The 20,086-nt window shown below is 38.4% G+C and overlaps 1 protein-coding gene across 7 annotated transcripts in view; it reads left to right on the top strand.

The window, feature by feature from the left end:
* The window catches only part of LIPK (lipase family member K), a 44,890-nt gene that overhangs the window by 23,633 nt on the left and 1,171 nt on the right, over positions 1-20,086 (top strand). For 2 of the 7 annotated variants that reach the window (XM_036336698.1, XM_036336692.1), the window contains exons 7-14: positions 2,117-2,263; positions 4,086-4,157; positions 6,790-6,861; positions 9,702-10,004; positions 10,739-10,853; positions 11,979-13,702; positions 14,501-14,592; positions 14,718-14,817. In XM_036336698.1, coding sequence (XP_036192591.1) covers positions 2,117-2,263; positions 4,086-4,157; positions 6,790-6,861; positions 9,702-9,935 — 525 coding nt within the window. In that variant the 3' untranslated portion in view covers positions 9,936-10,004; positions 10,739-10,853; positions 11,979-13,702; positions 14,501-14,592; positions 14,718-14,817. Of the gene's footprint in view, positions 1-2,116; positions 2,264-4,085; positions 4,158-6,789; positions 6,862-9,701; positions 10,492-10,613; positions 10,878-11,978; positions 13,703-14,500; positions 14,593-14,717; positions 14,818-20,086 lie in introns of those variants that run through there. The other 5 variants (XM_036336693.1, XM_036336694.1, XM_036336696.1 and 2 more) reach the window with 5 other exon arrangements.

The following is a 20,086-nucleotide window of genomic DNA, read 5'->3' as shown; positions in this document are numbered from 1 at the left end:
CAGTGCCCTTTTTATATGTTGTCATTTTCCATGCCAACCTGAAGACGTCAGTCTTAGATCCTTATGCAGCCAAACAGGCTATCGAGTCCAGTATGTAGCTATTTATGGAGCTCAGCTATTGAATCCAGTCCGTGTTCTGCTTGGCCAGCCATGTGCCCTGGCATGGGGCCATGTGTGCAGAATAAAAGGGGAGAGGGCTTTTCTAATTCTCATACAGGTGCCAAAAGAGTTAACAGAAAAAGCCTATCTCTATACTGCTATGAGACAAACATGCCCCCTCCAGAACAAACTTGGAATTACAGTGACAAGTCAGCATGTTTACCACTCTCCAAGTGGATGCTATATGGCTACTTAGTCTGCATTATTACCCTCCCTTTTAGGTTAAAAGAGCAATTATTTATTCTTAGGTAAATGGGTGGTAGTTTAGCTGAGTCATTCATGCATGGACATAGCAGTGGAGTCAAGTCAGAGACTACCATGCTAATTCACTCTGTCTTTAGGAAAATCAACTGTCAGAACAAAGAACAAGGACCCCTTATGATAGCTATAACCTCTTTTTTCAAAAGTATTTCCCTCGTTGATTACTCTCTGAATTGGCTGTTTTCTTTCACATGAATTTTCTGCCAAGTGTGGATGACCAAGATATTGGTAAATGAAAAACAAAAATATCCACTGAGTTAAATCAGATCCTGCCTTCTACTTTAACTTATTCCTGTGGAGATCTATTTAGGTTATCACACTTGAGAACATAGATGTCGACATTCTATTAAAAGATAGGTACTATTAAAAAAACAAATAAAAAAATAAAAGATAGGTACTATTATTAAACTACCATGTAGACAGTTATATAGGAAGAGTTACAATTTGTTAAGTGGATTAACCCACTGATTGGGATAAAGTGAATAAGAGGCCAGAATAAATTAGATAATTTCTGCAATGGTTAATTATTGTTTGTCAGACCTAAAGAAGTATGATTTGAATGAGTTTAACATATTGTAGCCTCTCCCTTCTTTCCTTATTTCCTCCCTCCCTCCCTCTCTCTGGCACTAAGGGTTATATTAAGTCATGACATATCATATACTTCATTAATATTCCATGGAATATAAGATATTCCATTGAATGAAGATTATCTTTGACTGTATAAGGTAACTATTTTTTAAGCTCAGAATTTAACAAATTATAACCAGTAGGAATTTACTAGATCTAGTTTACCAAAGATAGTGTAACACATTGTAAGGTATTTGTGTAATAAAAGTAAATGCTATTTATTGTTGTCTTTTAGTCAATTAATGAAGGATTCCAGGAGAGAGATATGACAGTTGTTTTTTTGGGTTTTGTTTTTTTTTTTACTATAAATGGAGGTTTCCAAAAGTTTTAAGAATAAAAAGAAATCTTTTTAGCTTTATATCTAGTTTATTATCCTATGATCATAAAACTAGTTATTATTTTTTAAAAATGCAACATTGTACTTATATGCAAGGAGTTTAGATATTAATTTATGTTTTAATTTCAAGAATTAAATTAAATTTCTTAAAGTTCAAAAGATAAGTTAAACTTACTTGTAACATTGCTTGAAATTCTACTAGTAGAGATTCATTTCTTTGGGTTCAGTTTTTGCCCCTAGAGTTCATTAAAAGATTCTGCAAGGAATGACTCTTTAAGTCTGTGTCAGTCACTGGGTTCTAGAAAATGCACGAGGTGCCTTTTAAACATGACCTTTTATCTTCATAGCAGTCCTACTTAGTGCATATTACGTTTCCATTTTATAGTTGAGAAATTTCAGGATAATAGAAAGTAAATACTTTCCTAAGGTATAAGAGACAGAGTCCAAAATCAAACCAAAGTATCCCGTATGCCAAAGCCTTAACAGTGTTCTGTGGGGACTCATTTCTTAGGGGGCATTACAAAAATACTCCAAGTAAAGGATCTTGGGAAAAGAGGTGAGTTGGAAGAACTACAAGGACAAAATTTAACGGAACTCCCAGTTTCACTGAGTTAGTTATAAGTACTAAGAAGATGTCATCTTCTGTCCAGTACTTATCTGAATTACCACTCATTTTCCACTCTTGACATGCACATCTATGAAATTTGATTGTGTCTTAAATTGAACTTGCAGGTGTTATTTGGTGACAAGATGTTCTCTCCTCATACATTTCTTGAACAATTCATTGCCACCAAAGTGTGCAACCAGAAGCTATTTCATCGTATTTGCAGCAACTTCCTATTTTCTTTTTGTGGATTTGATCCAAAAAACTTAAACATGGTACGTGTAAATAGATGGGTTGGGAAAGCAAATGTTTTGTTAAACAGCAGTTAGGAGGTTTCATTCTAAATTGCATACAAACTACATTCATGATCTGCTTTTTTTGTCTCTGGAAATGTAATTAGCATGTTCGTGGCTTCCCACCAAAGCTGAGTCCACCTGGTTTCATAGGAGGATTTGAGAAGAAGGTTTTTTTTGCTGAAAATTCTCATCAACTCTTGCTAGTGGCCAAAGCACCACATTGAAAAGTCCTTCACTTTGACTATGGCTATGGTTTTGAAATTAATCTTGCTGTGCATGAGCCCTATCTCAGACCTACTGAAGTAGAATTTTAGGGAGTGAGCTCAGGTATCTCTATTTTTTAAATCATTTTTTTTTTTTACTTTCATAAGTGATGTGGAAATGGCCATTTTGTGAGCCACTTCTTTAACTCAAAGGGATGGAGGGGTGGCTCTTTAATGATAGCTATACATTCACTGTTTAAGGGATATTGAGACGAATAAATGTTAGAGTTCTTGTCCAGTCCTTTCCAACTTAATTGAGATCCTTTCCGTTTTTTAGTTACCACTAGCTGACCCAGAGTGGGAATGAAAAAGAGAGGAAGTTACTGTTTACTCCCCAGCCAGGGAGGAGATATGTTTGTAACCAGAGACAAAGCTGAAGTTGGTTTCCACCTATGTCACAGATTCTGCCCAGAGACTTGTATCTCTCTGTCAATGGAAAGCACTGATTAACACTTTCCTTGATTTCAAGCAAGATTTATAAAAGATTGTTTATGAAAAACATGTTTTAGCCACTGCCTTTTCACATCTTAGGGAATCCATGCTTGCCTATCACTTAGATGGAAGCATTTCATGTAGGTAAAGGTAAGTAAAAAGACCTTTAAGCAAACTCAATAGAGATAATTTCAAAAGCACCCTCTCAACATGGTTTGAGAGTTTGCTAAAGAAAAACTTCACAAAATAACACAGTTGAACATAAATTGGGGGGGGGGGGCCCTGTTGTATATTTATATAGTGAGAATGCCTTTTTTCTCACTGTTGGGTACTGGGCTATGGAATATTACAATGCCTGCAAGAATGTTTATTTTAGTACAGTATAACCAGGAATACCTAAGCAGAGCATTTGCAGAACTTTGAAAAAATACACATGTCCAGAACTCAGTCTTAGAGATTTTAATATTGATTCTAGGTTTGGGTAACTCATAAGTAGTATTTTTTTAAGCTCCAAGATGTTTCTGATGTCAACTTTGGTGGAAAATAACTCTTTTATATACTAAAAAAAAATGCAATTGAAATTATGGAAAAAAAATCAAGGGTTTTTAAAATTCAGAATAAATTTAAGAGTTAATGGAGGTTAAAATATTGGATGGATTATGTCCCACAAACTTTCAAAGAGCCTTGCAGAATATTACCACATTTTAAAAATCAGATGACAAAGTGAACATTCAGATTTGTTCTCAATGTCTTACAACGAACAACTTTCTCAGAATGTCTTTTGGGACATGACATCGGGTGAAGAAGATGACTTCTTGTCCTCTTAGACCTGTCCCAGGCAAGACTGGAAAGAAAAATCTGCATTATCTTCTGTCTTTGACTAGTGGGAGGTTCTCTGTGGGCTCTATGAGACACTGCTCAGGACAGAAGAACAGAGCTAAGGGAAGGGAAAGTTCTTAAAGATGGGCTTCTTTGGATAATGAGCCTTCAGAGGTTACGCTATACGTTTATTCCTAAAAGAAAAACAGAGAAAAGATATTCACATTTACTTGTGATGTGATTATACGATGAGCCTTCAAATGAGACATAATCTCTTTACTTTACAGAGTCGCTTGGATGTTTACTTGGCACATAGCCCGGCAGGAACATCTGTTCAGAACATGCTCCACTGGGCCCAGGTGCGTGCTTCCTGTTTCTGATATGAGACACACACCTCCGCAAGATCCCCGAGGAGAGCTCCCAGAGAACTCCCTGCAGGGTTTTGCAGGCACCTGCCACTGTCCAGTTGGTGTTCTAGAATCAGCGTGAACTCATGCGGGTTTCCTTTACACCCTTCTAGTCTTCACATCTTCAGTGTCTGGAGTTTGGGCTTGGTTCCTAGACATATTCACTGACTTCTGATCCTTAGATTACCCCAAACTGCTTTTTCTAGGAAAGCTTGTATTTTCTCCTCTTGGAAATCACTAGCTTTAATAGAACTTTATGTGTCATGATATAGACTATTTCACCCTCCAGTTGGCATATAGGCCATTTCAGAGCGTGAAAATAATTCAGAGAAATAATTTAGAGAAAATATTAGGGAGGGATTAAAATAGATTAGTGTTGTCTACTTTTACCCTCAGCTTTGTATGTGCATGTATTACTCTATTACTCAATATTTGACAAGCTCAAAGGTAAGTCAAATTCGATTAGTATAGTTGTCTGACCCAAGTGTGTGTGTGTGTGTTGTGTGTGTGTGTGTGTGTGTGTGTGAGTGTGTGTGAGAGAGAGAGAGAGAGAGAGAGAACTTCCCAAAGTTTATATATAGCTGAGATCTCTAGGAATTTACCCTACACCCTGTTCTTTGCTTTAAAATTTAGAATCACTGCTATAGATAGCCTGACACACTAGCTGAGAGTTTCGGAAATTCTTTGAAGAGTTCTACCTTCAGGAGATAAGCCTTCACACTCAAATAGGGAAAATGAAGTTTGAGTCATAGGGCCTCCTACTGGTGAGGAGACAGAGCCTCTCTGCTATTTATGTACATGGTTTCATTCAGTATCATCAAATTCATTCTCATAACAATCTTTCAATAAAGACATCGATATCTCCATTCTACAAATGGAAGCTCCTCCAGTTGCAGGCTCCTCCCTGGCCTGAGCCCCTGGTCGGGGCTCATGCAAGAGGCAACCAATTGATGTGTTTCTCTCACATCGATATTTCTCTCTGTCTTTCCCTCTCTCCTCCACTCTCTAAATAGCCAATCCTTTACACATGCACAGCTGACACTTCTTAAAAAGTACCCTTCTCTGGCAGGAAGTCCTCTTCAGGATAGAAATAAAGATGGGGGATAAAATATTTGGTCATCAGTTACATAGACAAAGATGCAGATGATGGTAGTAATATTAGTGAAAAGAGATTTGAACTTTTCTAGGTGCTACATGTTTTTATGCATTGCCTTATTTAATCTTCACAACCTACAAGAAGAATATTATTGTCATTCCTATTTCACAGGTGAAAAAATAGGTTTAGAGAAGATAAATATCTTGTCCTGGACCTCCGGTTCAATATTCTGTTAAGCCTGGATTCAAACCAGGTCTGTTTGATGCCAGAATCCAAGTTCCTAGCTAGTACAGTCTATTGCTTCCCATTGTTGAAAATTTGCAGAATTTCAATAACAAAAGGTTGCTGACTCTGTCAATATAAATCTGATGGGAATCATTTAAAACTAAAAATCAAGTTTAAATCAATGAGTGTGAAAAAAAACCTTTAGAGCCCTAGCCAGTTTGGCTCAGCGGATAGAGCATAGGCCTGTGAAACAGAGGATCCTGGGTTCGATTCCGGTCAAGGGCATGTACCTCAGTTGCAGAGTCCTCCCTGGCCCAGGCCCCTGGTCAGGGCTCATGCAGGAGGTAAACAATCGATGTGTTTCTCTCACATCAATATTTCTGTCTTTCCTTCTCTCTTCTACTCTCTAAATATCAATAGAAAAATATCCTCGGGTTAGGATAAATAAATAAATAAATAAATGAGTTAAAAAACAAACACCTTTAGTCAGAATAATTTAATGAAGTGCTTGATGTAAAGGTAAAAATTATCTGTCTCTTCTAATCGGCATCGGTGGCAAATAACAGAAAAAAGAACCCCTAGGTGTATGAATGTTTCTATTCCAACATCTGATCTAAAATTAAAATGCAATCATAGGCATGCATGGCACCTCAGACATGCAGCCTGTGGCCACATTACTGATAAGGCGGCAGGATGTTTGGCCTTGCAGACAAAAGGACACAGCCATGCCACACCTCCCACAGGAAGCACTGAGAAGTTCTGTGAATAAACATTCCTTTCAATAGTAACAAAATTGTTTAAGAATAATGAGTAACATTGTAATATCTTAGACCACCTGATAAGGATAGTAAGGTTTAAAGTTGTTTAAGAATAATGGCCGTCATTTTTTAATGTAGGAGTTACATAGGTGGTGCCTTTAAAAATTATGTATAAAAATTCCTTAAGCCAAGATATTTAAGAATCATTCAGTTCAGCATCTTTTTAAAAATGTCTGTGTATAGCATTGTAACACTTAAAGGCATTGCAGTCTGAGGATTTTCATTGGAAAATTATAGGGGGGAATATAAGCTTGATAATCAGTTTCATTAATTAGTATAAATTTGTATCATTGTTATTATTTGGCTTATTAGTCTTTATGAAATTTTCTCATGTGCTAAAAAGTGGAACATAATGTCAATCTTCTCTGTATATTTCTTGTTTATTGTCTCTAAATCTATGCTTTTATATTATTTTAATGTGTTTATTCTTTTTATTTTGTTATAGGCGGTTCATTCTGGTGTGTTCCAAGCTTTTGATTGGGGAAACCCTTATCAGAACATGATACACTTCCAGCAGGTATGATACTAACAATCATCAGTTGCATATTGCAAATGAACTAATAATATAGGGTGGGGCAAAAGTAGGTTTACAGTTGTGAGTATGCAAAACAGTTTATTCTTGTATTATTATTATTCATCATGTTATTTTTCATATGAACAACTATAAACCTACTTTTGTCTCTACTCATTAAGTACTTAGTAGGTCCCAAACTATGCCAGCTATTTTATGTAGATCAGATGTTACTTATTGGTTTCTTACCATGTGCTGTATCATTATTTTTGATCTTCATAATGACCTTGCAAGGCTCAGGGGGATTAGGTAAATTGTTGAAATTATTTAGCTAGTAAAGAACCAAAATATGATCCAGGGGTTTCTGGATCTAAAGTCCATTCTTCTTCCAGTATCTTCTCAAAAAAAGAGAGAGAAAGGAAGGAAGGAAGGAAGGAAGGAAGGAAGGAAGGAAGGAAGGAAGGAAGGAAGGGAGGGAGGGAGGGAGGGAGGGAGGGAGGGAGGGAGGAGGGAGGAGGGAGGGAGGGAGGAGGGAGGAAGAAAGAAAGAAAGAAAGAAAGAAAGAAAGAAAGAAAGAAAGAAAGAAAGAACTCTTAGCGCTTGAGACCATATTTTAAAGAGAGAAATAAAGATACATAATTTATGTTTCTAGAACATATTCTCTGACTTCTTATCCATCTCTCATAAAATGAGCTAACACTGTCTTATTAACACTGTCTTGGAAAGTCATTTGCTATTCATTTTTTTAATAAACAATAAAGGATAATTAAAGATACACCAAACAGAAATATTCCCCTCAGGAAGAAGCAGTGCTATCTATCAGCCAGAGAATGGTATGTCAAGATATTTCCTGACATTATCTGTGAAAACCGGGTAGGGGACATGCCTAGGTTGAGGGCTTGATCCCCAGTAGGAGGTGTTCAAGAGGCAGCAGATCAATGTTACTCTCTCTCCCCCTCTCCCTTCCTCTCTGTCTCTCTCTCTCTAAAACATAATAATAAAATTTTTTTAAAAAAGATACAAGGGTTTTACAAATCAGGGCTGAGGAAATTTGGAAACTTTTTCAATAGCAAATTTAAAGTGCCACCATATTAGCTACAACAGTAAAAATGCGTAACTTAATTGGTGTGAAAAATCCGATTTTCCTCTAAACTGCTATGGTTATATGTATGTAGGTGGATGTGCCCAAACAGACAAACATGCTATGGCGTAGTACCATTTACTCTTGTAATTAACCGATTCCCTGCTTTAGCAAGAGTATAGAGCTGCCCCAGAAAAAGCTGGTAGATGATGGCCTCCCCATGTGAGACTCAGATACCTGTTTGGATAAGATCTGACGCACAGGTATTAGCTTTATCATTAAGCTTACACATTCTATTTTTTAAAATGGTGATTCAGGTTTCGCTATGAAAAGTTTGTGTAGGACTTTGGGAGAAAATAAGAAAAACCCAAACAAAATGAGGGAAAACTGTTTGCTGCCAAAATTAACTGTTGTATATTCATCTGCTCAGGCTGAGATTTAAAAAAATACCGTAACTGAGTGGCTTAAACAGCAGAAATGTATTTGTCACAGTTCTGAAAGTCGGAAGTCTGAGAACAGGGCAGCTAGTCGGGTTCTGGGGAGGGCTCCCTTTGGCTGGCCGAGCGCCTCCTCCTTGCTATGTGCTCACATGGTCTTTCCTCGGTGTGTGCTCTTGGAGAGAGAAAGAGACCTCTGTCTCCCCTCCATATAAGGCCATCAATCCTATTGGATTTAACCTAATCACCTCCTAAAAGCCTTATCTCCAAATACAATCATATTTGGGGTAAGGGTTTTAACATGTGAATTTAGAGGGAAAACAAGTTAGTCCGTAGCAAATGGTAAAAGTTAAGACTTCCAGTTGCAAGTAGCAGAAACAAACTCTATTATACTGCTTTACTGAATTAAAATGTATAATGGTAAACTCACAATAGCCAGGAACTTAAACACTGGCATTGGCGTTCGCTCTCTCTTGCTTTTTCTCTCTCAATTCTGCCTTCATATGCTGTTTCCATTTTTAAGTTCTTTCCAGGATAGTAGAAGTAGGATGGTGACTGATGTATCTAACTCACACAGTGCTTCCAACTGCAAACCCAAAGGGAAAGGCAATGTTTTTCTTAATAGCTCTGGCAAAAAGTTCCAGGGAGAACTCGGGCCCTGTTTTAGTCATCTCATATAATCACTGTGGCCAGAAGAATGAAGAACAAATTGGCCAGGCCTGGTCCCCTGGACTACCCTGAAACTGGGGGAGTGGAATTTGTCAAATCAGCATGAGAGTGGTGTTACCAGAAAGAAGGGGGCAGGAAAAACTTTCCAGGCCCGATTTTTCTGTAACAAGCTGGCTTTTTAACATTGTATTTCAAATGTGTGTTTTTTATGTACGGGTCTCAACGCTCCCTGAAGAGGCTGCTCAAATGTCAATAATTCCCTGGGCCCAGACTTCTGCATATGTGGAGGGGTATTGATATTTGTCCTATTTTATCCCATCCAAAATTTTGTTTGAAAAGGACACATTCCCAGTCCAAGTGCTACTAGAAAGATGCCCCACCAAAGAAATGCGTCCCTTTTCTCTAGGATCCTTTTCTATTTCCCCAAAAATCAAATAAAAAATATAATGGTGGTCTTTTAAAATGTACAATTCATATTTTGGTACTAAAGTGCTTTCAAGTAAATTTCACATTTTAATGTTTATATATCACTAAGTGTATCCTAACTGCACATTTTTAACATTTAAAGTAGATGCTTAAAAACCGATTTTGTTACTTCTCTAATGTGATTTTTCGTGAACACTCTTCTTTTTTCTCTCCCTCTCTTTAACTGTATTTAGTTTACGCCTCCCTTATACAACATTACTAAGATGGACGTGCCAACAGCAATGTGGAGTGGTGGACATGACATTGTGGCTGATCCCAGGGACATTGAAAGTTTACTCCCGAACATCACCAGACTTATTTATTACAAATGTATTCCACACTACAATCATGTGGATTTTTACCTTGGACAGGATGTTACCCAGGAAATTTACCAGCACCTAATTAGAATGATGGAGGACTATTGCTAAAATGAAACACACTCACCTTTTCCTAAGCAGCAAGTTTCCATGAGAATAATGTGGCACACAGACCCAAAGGTGACCCCTCCAATGACTTTTACCTCCTCATGTCCATGCATCTGTGTAGCTCACCTTCCTTGAGTTAGGGAAGCACCTGAGACTTGCTCCTAGGATTGGCAAAGGTGACGGGATGGCACACCCTCAATTAGATTATGTTTATGGCAAAGGTGCTGGGATGTCATTCTCTGATTACTTTATATTCTGTAAGAAACCATCTTAGCAGACTGGAGCAAGAAATTCTCCCTGTTGTCCTGATGAAGTAAGCAGCTATGTTGAGGAAACCCACATAGAAAGGCACTGTGTCTGGCTTCTAGGATCTGCAGGTGACCGCCAGCTAATAACTTGCAAACAGTCGGGACACTCAGTCATAAGACCCTCAGGCAGTGGTTCTCAACCTTCCTAATGCCGCAACCCTTTAATACAGTTACTCATGTTGTGGTGACCCCCGACCATAAAATTATTTTCGTTGCTACTTCATAACTATAATTTTGCTACTGTTATGAATCGTCATGTAAATATCTGATATGCAGGATGTATTTTCATTGTTACAAGTTGAACATAATTAAAGCATAGTGATTAATCACAAAAACAGTATGTAATTATATATGTGTTTTCCGATGGTCTTAGGCGACCCCTGTGAAAGGGTTGTTCGATCCCCAAAGGGGTCGTGACCCACAGGTTGAGAACCGCTGCTCTAAGGGAATGAGTTCTGCCTAGAACTCGAATGAGCTTGGAAGCCCATTCTTTCCCAGGAAAGCCTGCATTTGAGAAAGCAGCCTGGCCAACACTTGGATTGCAGCCTGGGGACACCTTGAGCAGAGGACCTAGCTATGCCATGCCTGAGTACTGACCCACAGAAACAGTGAGGTAATAAACATATATTGTTCTGAACTGCTACATTTGTGGGCATTTGTTATCAGCAATAGTAAACTACTACTATTGTAATAATACTAAAGTATTATCATTGTTACTAGAGACCCGGTGCACGAAATTCATGTAGGGGGTGGGGGGGAAGGAGTACTTCAGCCTGACCTGCACCCTCTCCAACCTGGGACTCCTTGGGGGATGTCCGACTGCTTCTCGCAATCTGGGACCACTGGCTCCTAACTGCTCACCTGCCTGTCTGCCTGATTGTTCCTAACTTCTCTGCCTGCCTGCCTGATCGCCCCTAACCACCTCTGCCTGGATGCCTGATCACCCCTAACTGCTCCCCTGCTGGCCTGATTGCCCCTAACCACCTCTGCCTCGCCCCCCACCCGGAACCCGGGCTTCCCTCCCTCTGGTCGGCCGCAGGCACCCAGGACCCAGGCCAGCTTCACCCAGACTGGCCACAGCCGCAGGGGACCGTGTGCAGGCAGCTTCACCTGGGCCGCAGCCACAGCTGCCCAGGACCGCGGAGTGGGAGGTTTGCCCCTCTCCCAGACCACAGCCCCAGCCGCTGGAGCCTGGGACCATGGGGTGGGCGGCTTGTTCCTCTCCTGAGCCACAGCCTGGCTAGTTCCCATTATTCTCTTGTGAGCTCATTTATGCCTGCCTGGTCCCCATTCCTCTCTCCCCAGTGTTGAGTGTCTGAGCCATTATGGTGTGATGGTGTGAGGGTGTGACAACCATTTGCATATTAGCTCTTTATTATATAGGATTATACAAGATTATTGTTATTTTGTCTCTGATTAGAAGCTTGAGAGACCCTGCCCTTATTTCTCTTTGTCTTATTTCCTTTGGCCTGAGGAACTTTGAACATAGCTCATTTTGCAGATCTGCTAGTGATGGACTTTCTCAGTGTTTTTTTCTGCAAAAAAAATTTATTTTGCCTTCATTTCTTCATGTTTTATTATAGTTAGGACATTTAACATGAGATTGACCCTCTTAATGGATTTTTAAGTTATTGTTACCTATAGGTACTATGTTGTACAGAAGATCTCTAGCACTTTTCTTCTTGCCTAACTGAAACTTTATACCTATTGAATAACCCTTTTTTTCCCTCTCTCCCAGACCCTGGCAGCCACCATTCTACTCTTTGCATCCAAAAGTTTGACTATTTTATATACTATTTTATATACATGGAATTATGAAGTATTTGTCCTTCTGTAACTGGCTTATTTCACTTAGTATAATGTCCTTTAGGTTCATCTATGTTGTTGCAAATGGAAACATGTCTTTTTTGAAGTCTTAATTACTATTGTATGTATATACCATGTTTTTCTTATCCATTTGTTCATCAATGAACATTTAGATTGCTTCCATACATTGGCTATTGTGAATAATGTTGGAATGAACCCAGGGTACATATATCTTTTCAAGATCTTAATCTCAATTCTATTGTATATATGCACAGAAATGGGATTGCTGGATCACATGGTAGTTCTATTTTCAATTTTTTGAGAAACCTCCAGAGCAATGTCACCATTTTGTATCTCCACCAACAATGTACAAAGGTACTAATTTTTCCACATCCTTGACAACATTTGTCTTTTGTTTTTTGATAATAGCCATCCTAACAGGTGTGAGGTCATATCTTATAATGATTTTGATTAACATTTCCCTGGTGATTAGTGATGATTGAAAGAAGACAAAGATTTGGCTCCCAGAATTTCTAGCTGGGCAGATTGGTGAATTATTATAATTTTGCCTTCATTTCTGAAAGATTTTTTTTCTGACAATAGACTTTTAGATTGTTCTTCTTCATAATTAGTTGTTATTCTTTCAGTGCTTTAAAATTGTTGGTTGACTTTTGGAATGCATAGTTTCTGATAAGTATGCAATACCATATAGGTTTCTTTGTACTTAATGGACCTTTTTTGTTTTTAAATATACTTTTTGCCAATAATTGCCAGCAATTTGATTTGGGCAAACCTGGTTGTGGTTTCGTGTGTATTTTACTTGGAATTATAAAAGCTTCTTATATCTGGGCATATACAGCTTTCATCAAATTTGGAAAAATTTTGTCCATGATTTCTTCAAATATCTTCTGTGCTTTACTTTTTCTGGGTCTCAATACATATATGTTAGACCACTTGCAGTTGACTCACAAGTCACTGAAGCTGTGTTTTCCCCCCAGTATTTTTCTCTGTGTGCTTTATTTGAGACAGTTTCTGTTCCTATGGCTTCACATTCATAAATCTTTTCCTTTGCACTGTCTAATCTGCTGTAACTATAGCTGGTGCATTTTTAAAATTTTGGATACTGTATTTTTCATCTCTAGAAATTCCATTTAGGTCTTTTTTATATTTTCTGTACCTTTCTTCCTTACTTTCATGTTTTTCTTTAAATCTTAACATCATACACGTATTTTAATACCCGTTTTAACATACCTTCTGTTTATTTTAATTTTCTCTGTCATTTGTGCATTTGTTCTATAGATTACCTTTCTTCTGACTAACGGTTATATTTTCTTGCTTCAATTCCATACTTAAAATTTTTTATTGGGTGCCAGACTTTGAATTTTGCATTGCTGAGTACAGACTTTAGAAATTGCTGGTAGGCAGAAAGCTAAGGTTTTCATAGGGTTCACCTTACTTGTTTTCATCACAGTGCTGCCTGCTTGCCAATGTCTGACAACTGTTGTTTATTACTTTGGTTCCATTTTCTAATTTTTATGATAGGACGATAACTCCAGACCCTGTTATTCTCTCATGACTAAAAGCAAAAGTCAAGATTCTTTTGAAAAATTATATCATTCTGCTAATGTGTAACCAGTATAACTTCACATAAAGAAGGTAATTGTAAAAATATGAAATAAAAAGAATATGTAACTTAAAATTTTTAACTTTTCTCTGTTCTATCTGAAATTGTCTGTCTTACTACCAGTATGTTGTGGAGAACTGTAATGGAGTCCAACCCTCTGAATTTAGATATAAGTAAGCACAGTCAAGGAGAAGTAACTTGTCCATGGTGTATAAGTGTATAAATTAGTAAGATAATATATGAACTATATTTTCAGAATGCTGGTCAAATGTAGTATTTCTAGGACATTAATTTTTCTCTGCAAGAGCTTTACTGCTTCCTTCCTAATGTCTTTAATTACAAGCATTTGCACTGATCCATCTTCCCTATTACTTTTGAAAATGGTTTTTCACCATGAAATACCACCACAACAGAATTTACGATAACGCTCTGCTTTTTATTTTATTCCATCAAACCCTAACCCCCATCTGTCTTTCAAAGTTTCCCATAATCTGACTTTGCCCACTCTTCCAGTTACATTTTGCCTCTGCTTCCTTAACTAGTTGCAAATGTTTTATTCAAAAAAGATTTGTACAGTTAAGTCTTCCTACATATCTTTCTCACTCTCGTGGACAGGATTTGTCCACACTGTTTGCCTTAAACTGAATGAAAATATAATTAGATCATAACATTGCATTTCTTAAGCAAGTAGGAGTTTCTTGTTTTTATTGCTGTATCTTAAAAATACTGTTTTAATTTATATTCAGTAAGAATCTCAAGGTACATTACCATCACTTTCATCAATTATATCAATTTAATATTTTTCATTTGATTTTGTACTATACATTTAGGATTCTGAACACTGGCAGCTTCTAGAAGGAAGAAAACTTTCACATGGAATCACTTTTCAGTTTAACCATAAGCCTACTTTGTGCAGGACTTGGTGTGTCAGATGTCTCCTTAGTGTTGGGTGGTTTTTGCAGTCCCTGCCAAAGAAGTTTCTGAACAAGTCCTCAAAGTAACAGATTATTAATTTTAAAAATTTACCCTGCATTTTTTATATGTTAGAGTCTGGAGATATGGGAGGAAAGAAGAAAACCAGGTTCTTACCCTTATGACTTCTATATTGAGTTTAAAATATGATGGGAAATTTCAACCAGTGAGGATGGTAAGTAAAATAATGAACATTACTTAGCATTTATTATGCACTTATTAACTTATTTAGCTTTTATAAAAGATATGGTCATTCATCCCTGTCCACATCTTTGTGATACAAGTACTGTGCTTATCTATTTGTAGAAGACCACTGATGCTTAGAAAATTTAAATAATTTCTTTTCATAGCTCATGTCAAATATTTAAGAATTTTAAGCAAATCTGGGTCTTGAGTCTAAATCCAAATCCTAGGCTCTAAAACTTTCTTGTTTTGTATCCCAATAGTAAGTCCAGGATTGCTCATGTAGTCACAAAAGTATCTGCTTGTTAGAGGATTCGTGTGGCTCTATACAGAGGACAAGACCAGAATTTAATACAGACTTGAAATAAATAAAGTAACTAAAACAAAATCTATGTCATCAGAGCTACCGAGAGGGAGTGACTAAATCAACAGCAGGGGCAGGGAATGAAATGGGCAATGCCAGCACATAACAGGGGTGCATATAAATATGTAAAGCAGGCCACCCAAGTGCTGAGTCAAAACCAGGTTGACAGCTTGGCTGGTATTCAGCTGACAGATCTGTTGACAAGAGTGTTGTGATGGCTTTTGCATAGCTACACCACTTTAAGGTAGCAGCTCAGAGTCATCCCTTTGACCTTTCCCAAATGTAATTCCTCTCATTGAAGCACTGCCTGCAACACTGGAAAATTACCCAAGCTTCAGCAGCATCTTATTCTCTTCTATATTGAATAGAACTAGAAATTTTGAAAAGTCACTATCCTCTGTAAGCAATGGCCTTTCCTTTCATTTCATACCTGAAATTTCTTACATGAGGCTGAGTATTTTCACATTTTTAGGTTCCATCAACCTAGACCTTCTAGTGATGGTTCCAACTGTTGTAGCCTGCTCACTAATATGGTGTCAGGTGGATATATTGGTTTAGTGAAATGAACCGGTTCTCTCCTAACCCTTCCTTCTAAGGATATCGTGGGTACTGCTCATGTTTATCAAGATCATCCATAACAAAAGGTCACTCTCATGTCTATGGCACTTCATTTCAAAGTGCTTTCACAGATATCATGACCTTTCCTCTTAGGGATTGAGAGGTAAGATGGAATCGCTATGGAAAGAATGCTCATGTTAGGGCTAATCAGTGGACGTTCCAGAGCCACCTCCACTAATTATTACCTGTGTGCCCCTAGGAAAGTTCTTTATCATTAATTCTACAAAACAGAGTCATTCATTGAGGCCTACCTAATATGCTGTCATGAAGACCAAAGATGTTCATGAAGCACATTTGTGTAGCACAGTACTCAAACATGGGCCTTCAAGTCCCAATTGTTTAGGTTTGGTTCCTAGCTCCATTATAATATTTATAATCCGTAGACAAGTTAATTACTCTAATCCACATTTCCCTACCTGTAAAGTGGAGATAATGTTAGTAACTCTATTATCTGATTTTCAAATGAACTTGGGTGGGAGACCAGCTGCCTCAGTATGTCTGTCTCATTTAATGGCTTTGCATTCAAAATGCTGTGAGTGGTTAGGAAGGCCTACAAACCAGGCTCTGCCTACCTCTTCAAGCTCATCACTCCCTGGCTCCCTGTGTTTCTTTAATTCTCTTCAGGAAGCCTAGCTCCTTGCCACCTGAGCTATTCCCCTGCCTGTAATATCTGTCAGATTTTACAGATCTCAGCCAAACATTCATTTCCTCAGAGAAGACTTTTCTGTCCATCCTGGTGATGGTGCACTTCATATCGGTGGATTCGGCACAATTACAGCTAAAGATTTAACTCTGTGAGTAAGCAGCTGTAGAGTGATTGCACCCACAATCACCCAGGCACAAAGTCAGTGATTAAAAAATAGTTGTCACATGGCTGAGAGTGTCCTCTCTGTCCTCTAAGCACTTGATTGGGTCTTGTGGAAAGGGGGGTACTTTTAAGATGCAATTAATACATATTTGGCTAAGACTCATTGCTCAAGAATTTCTTGGCATAAATAAGGAGCTATTGATCTGGAAGGGAGGGAACTGAATGAGATCTGAGCCTTGGCAGGGGAAGGCTGGCTGGCAGGACAACAAACAACTTCACAGGGAGGCACCTTTTGGGGGACTGGGACATACCAGACTAGCATATCCTGATATGTAATCTTGTAAATGTGTCGGAAATGACTGCACTTACACATGCTGAGTCACATAACTGAAATTTACAAGAGTCACAAAGCACAAATCAATAACATGTTTATAATTTACATTAAAAACTCCAGCTGTCAAAAGAACTATATCAAGTTTTATGCCAAACTAACAGATTCTTTACCTGTAAATAACATAGGAAGTCCTAGTATAAAAATGTCGCTTGTTGTACAAAGATTAAAAAACACAGAGGAAGTATATGATTTGACAGAAACCATTACCTACACAATCACTCAAGTGCATAAGAAAATAACAGTCTTGCACTTTATATTTCGGTTTCACAATAGCTTAATAAAATGGTACCATTTGTATCCTTTCTTTATACATCAGGAAACTAAGGTTTGGAAATATTGGGCAACTTGCCTCAAAATATCAATTCTCTAATCTCTGAAATCTTGACTTTAGATAGCAAGCTCTTAATCTTTATGCTATAATATTTTGTATCTATTATGAACTAGCCGGACATTAAGGAGACAAAGAGTAATAAGGTTCCTGCCCAAGTGGAACTTACAGACTAATGAAAAAGGCAGACACTCTACAGCTGCTTACTCGCAGAGTTAAATCTTAATATGAAGTGCACCCTCATCAGGGTGGACAGAAAAGTCTTCTCTGAGGAAATGAATGTTTGGCTGAGATCTGTAAAATCTGACAGATATTACAGGCAGGGGAATAGCTCAGGTGGCGAGGAGCTAGGCTTCTTGAAGAGAATTAAAGAAACACAGGGAGCCAGGGAGTGATGAGCTTGAAGAGGTAGGCGAAGCCTGGTTTGTAGGCCTTCCTAACCGCTCACAGCATTTTGAATGCAAAGCCATTAAAGAGTTTTAATCCCAAGAGTGCTTAAAACTGAATTATGTCAGATGTGTGATTTTAAAACAATGATGATACATGCCTTGTTGGGAATAAATGAGATGGGTACAGGGAATCTAGTTCGAAGGTTGCTGTGGTCCAGCTAGAGATGAAGGCAGTTTACGCGATTTAGAACCACAAAGTCAGCCATGGACGTTTTCTCAGTTCTACATGAAGGACTCAGTCTGAGAGACAAGTGATGAATTGGTGCCGATACCCATGGTCTCAAGAAAGTCACTGTGTTAATTACACATGTATGTAACCATTGTTGTGTATTCAATCAATACTTAGATCCAGGAAGCTGTCACACTTGTAAATGATTTTAAATGCTAACATAATCATTTTGGTGACATTTTCTCTATCAGAAAATTTTAAATCACTAAGGAAAGCTTTTAAATGACAGTTGGCATTTATTGTTGGAATAGAGTCAATATAATAAGCTTTTCTTCTAGATTTGATGACCTTGAGAGCATTGATGGATATTGTGCTTTTGATAAAGAATTGTAGCTGAATATTTGTGCCCATGTGATTTTTGCTAGGTCGTCATACAGAAAGCTCAATTGAGGAACAGAGGCCAAGCACTTTTGAAGATATGTTTGATGATTCAGGTAGTAGGAAGGTTGGTAGGCAGAGACATTCAATTCAGGTCAAATGTATGATATAAAGCAGGGGTCCTCAAACTTTTTAAACAGGGGGCCAGTTCACTGTCCCTCAGACCGTTGGAGGACCAGACTATAGTTTAAAATAAATCTATAAACAAATTCCTATGCACACTGCACATATCTTATTTTGAAGTAAAAAAACAACACGGGAACAAATACAATATTTGTATTTGCATGTGGCCCGTGGGCTGTAGTTTGAGGACCCCTGATATAAAGTATGTCTTTGGGGTGAGTACTACATGAACAAATAAAGAATCTGGTTGAAGAAACGTTTTAGAAAAAACAAACAAACACAAGACTGATAGTACAGCCACTAGCCAAATGTAGCTATCAAGCACTTAAAATGTGATTAGTCCTAATGAATATGCTGTAAGTATATCATAATCATCACATTTCAAAGCCGTAGTACAAAAAAGGAAAGTCTCTCCATTATAATATTGATTACATGTTGAAATGATAATATTTTGAATTTATTAGTTTAAATGAAATATAATAAAAATTGATTTTACTTGTTTCTTTATACTTTTTAAAATGTGACAATAAATAAATTGAATTATATATGTAGTCACATTACATTTTTATTGGATAGCACTGGTATAGAGAATCAAGAGTAAGATTATTATTGCCTAAGAAATCTGGTTATTTGTAGAAAAACTTGAAAAATTCTTCATTTATAAATTTTGTTTTAATGTATGAAGAAGTGAGAGAATGTAGAGTCTATGGAAGATCAGGTTGTGCTATAGTAGTCAAGTTTGAAGATAATTAGAAGGCTGAAAAGCAGAAAAACAATTATTGAGTAGTAATTTTTAGTATTGTATTACTGTACAATGCAATCCTAATATATAAAAACCCTGGATCCATCACATTCACAATGACTGAAGGTTGACCTAATGCCCAGGCTGTGTGCGCAGCAGGCTCTGGGGGGTGGGGACTTGTGGCAGCGGAGACAGGATGGGGAAGGTGGGGCCGACACTCACACTCACTCACAACCACACACATGCACAGACACACACAGTGTCCACCAGGGCACAGCCTTTTCTCCTTTTCTTTCCCTTCCTGCCAGCTTGCTCTCGGAGCCTCTCTCAGAATGAGGAAACAAAACAGACTGGGCCTGAAGAGGCCTGGATGGAAGGGAGGGCAGGCAGAGGGTGGAGTGGCCCCCATTGGCCCCACTCCCTCCCAGCCAGGAAAGAGGAAGAGGAAGACAGGGAGGCAGGGAGGCCTGGAGGACTGCTGAGAAAAACAAAGAGAGACAGAGATTGGGTGAGATCAGGCTGGCAGGGGAGGGCAATAAGGGGTGATCAGATGGGCAGAGGCAGTTGGGGGCAAGGTCAGGCCAGCAGGGGAGAGCAGCTGGGGGCAACCAGGCCAGCAGGGGAGGGCAGTTGGGGGTGAGATCAGGCTGGCAGGGGAGAGCAGTTAGAGGTGATCAGGCAGGCAGGCAGAGAGGTTAGGGGCAATCAGGCAGGCAGGCAGAGGGGTTAGGGACAATCAGGCAGGCAAGCAGAAGCAGTTAGGGGAGATCAGGCAGGCAGGCAGGTGAGTTGTTAGGAGCCAGCAGTCCCAGATTGCAAGAGGGATGT

Source organism: Myotis myotis, unplaced genomic scaffold (genome assembly GCF_014108235.1).
Source record: "Myotis myotis isolate mMyoMyo1 unplaced genomic scaffold, mMyoMyo1.p scaffold_m19_p_15, whole genome shotgun sequence".
NCBI classification, from domain to species: Eukaryota; Metazoa; Chordata; class Mammalia; order Chiroptera; family Vespertilionidae; genus Myotis; species Myotis myotis.
This window is presented reverse-complemented; position numbering and strand designations above follow the sequence as displayed.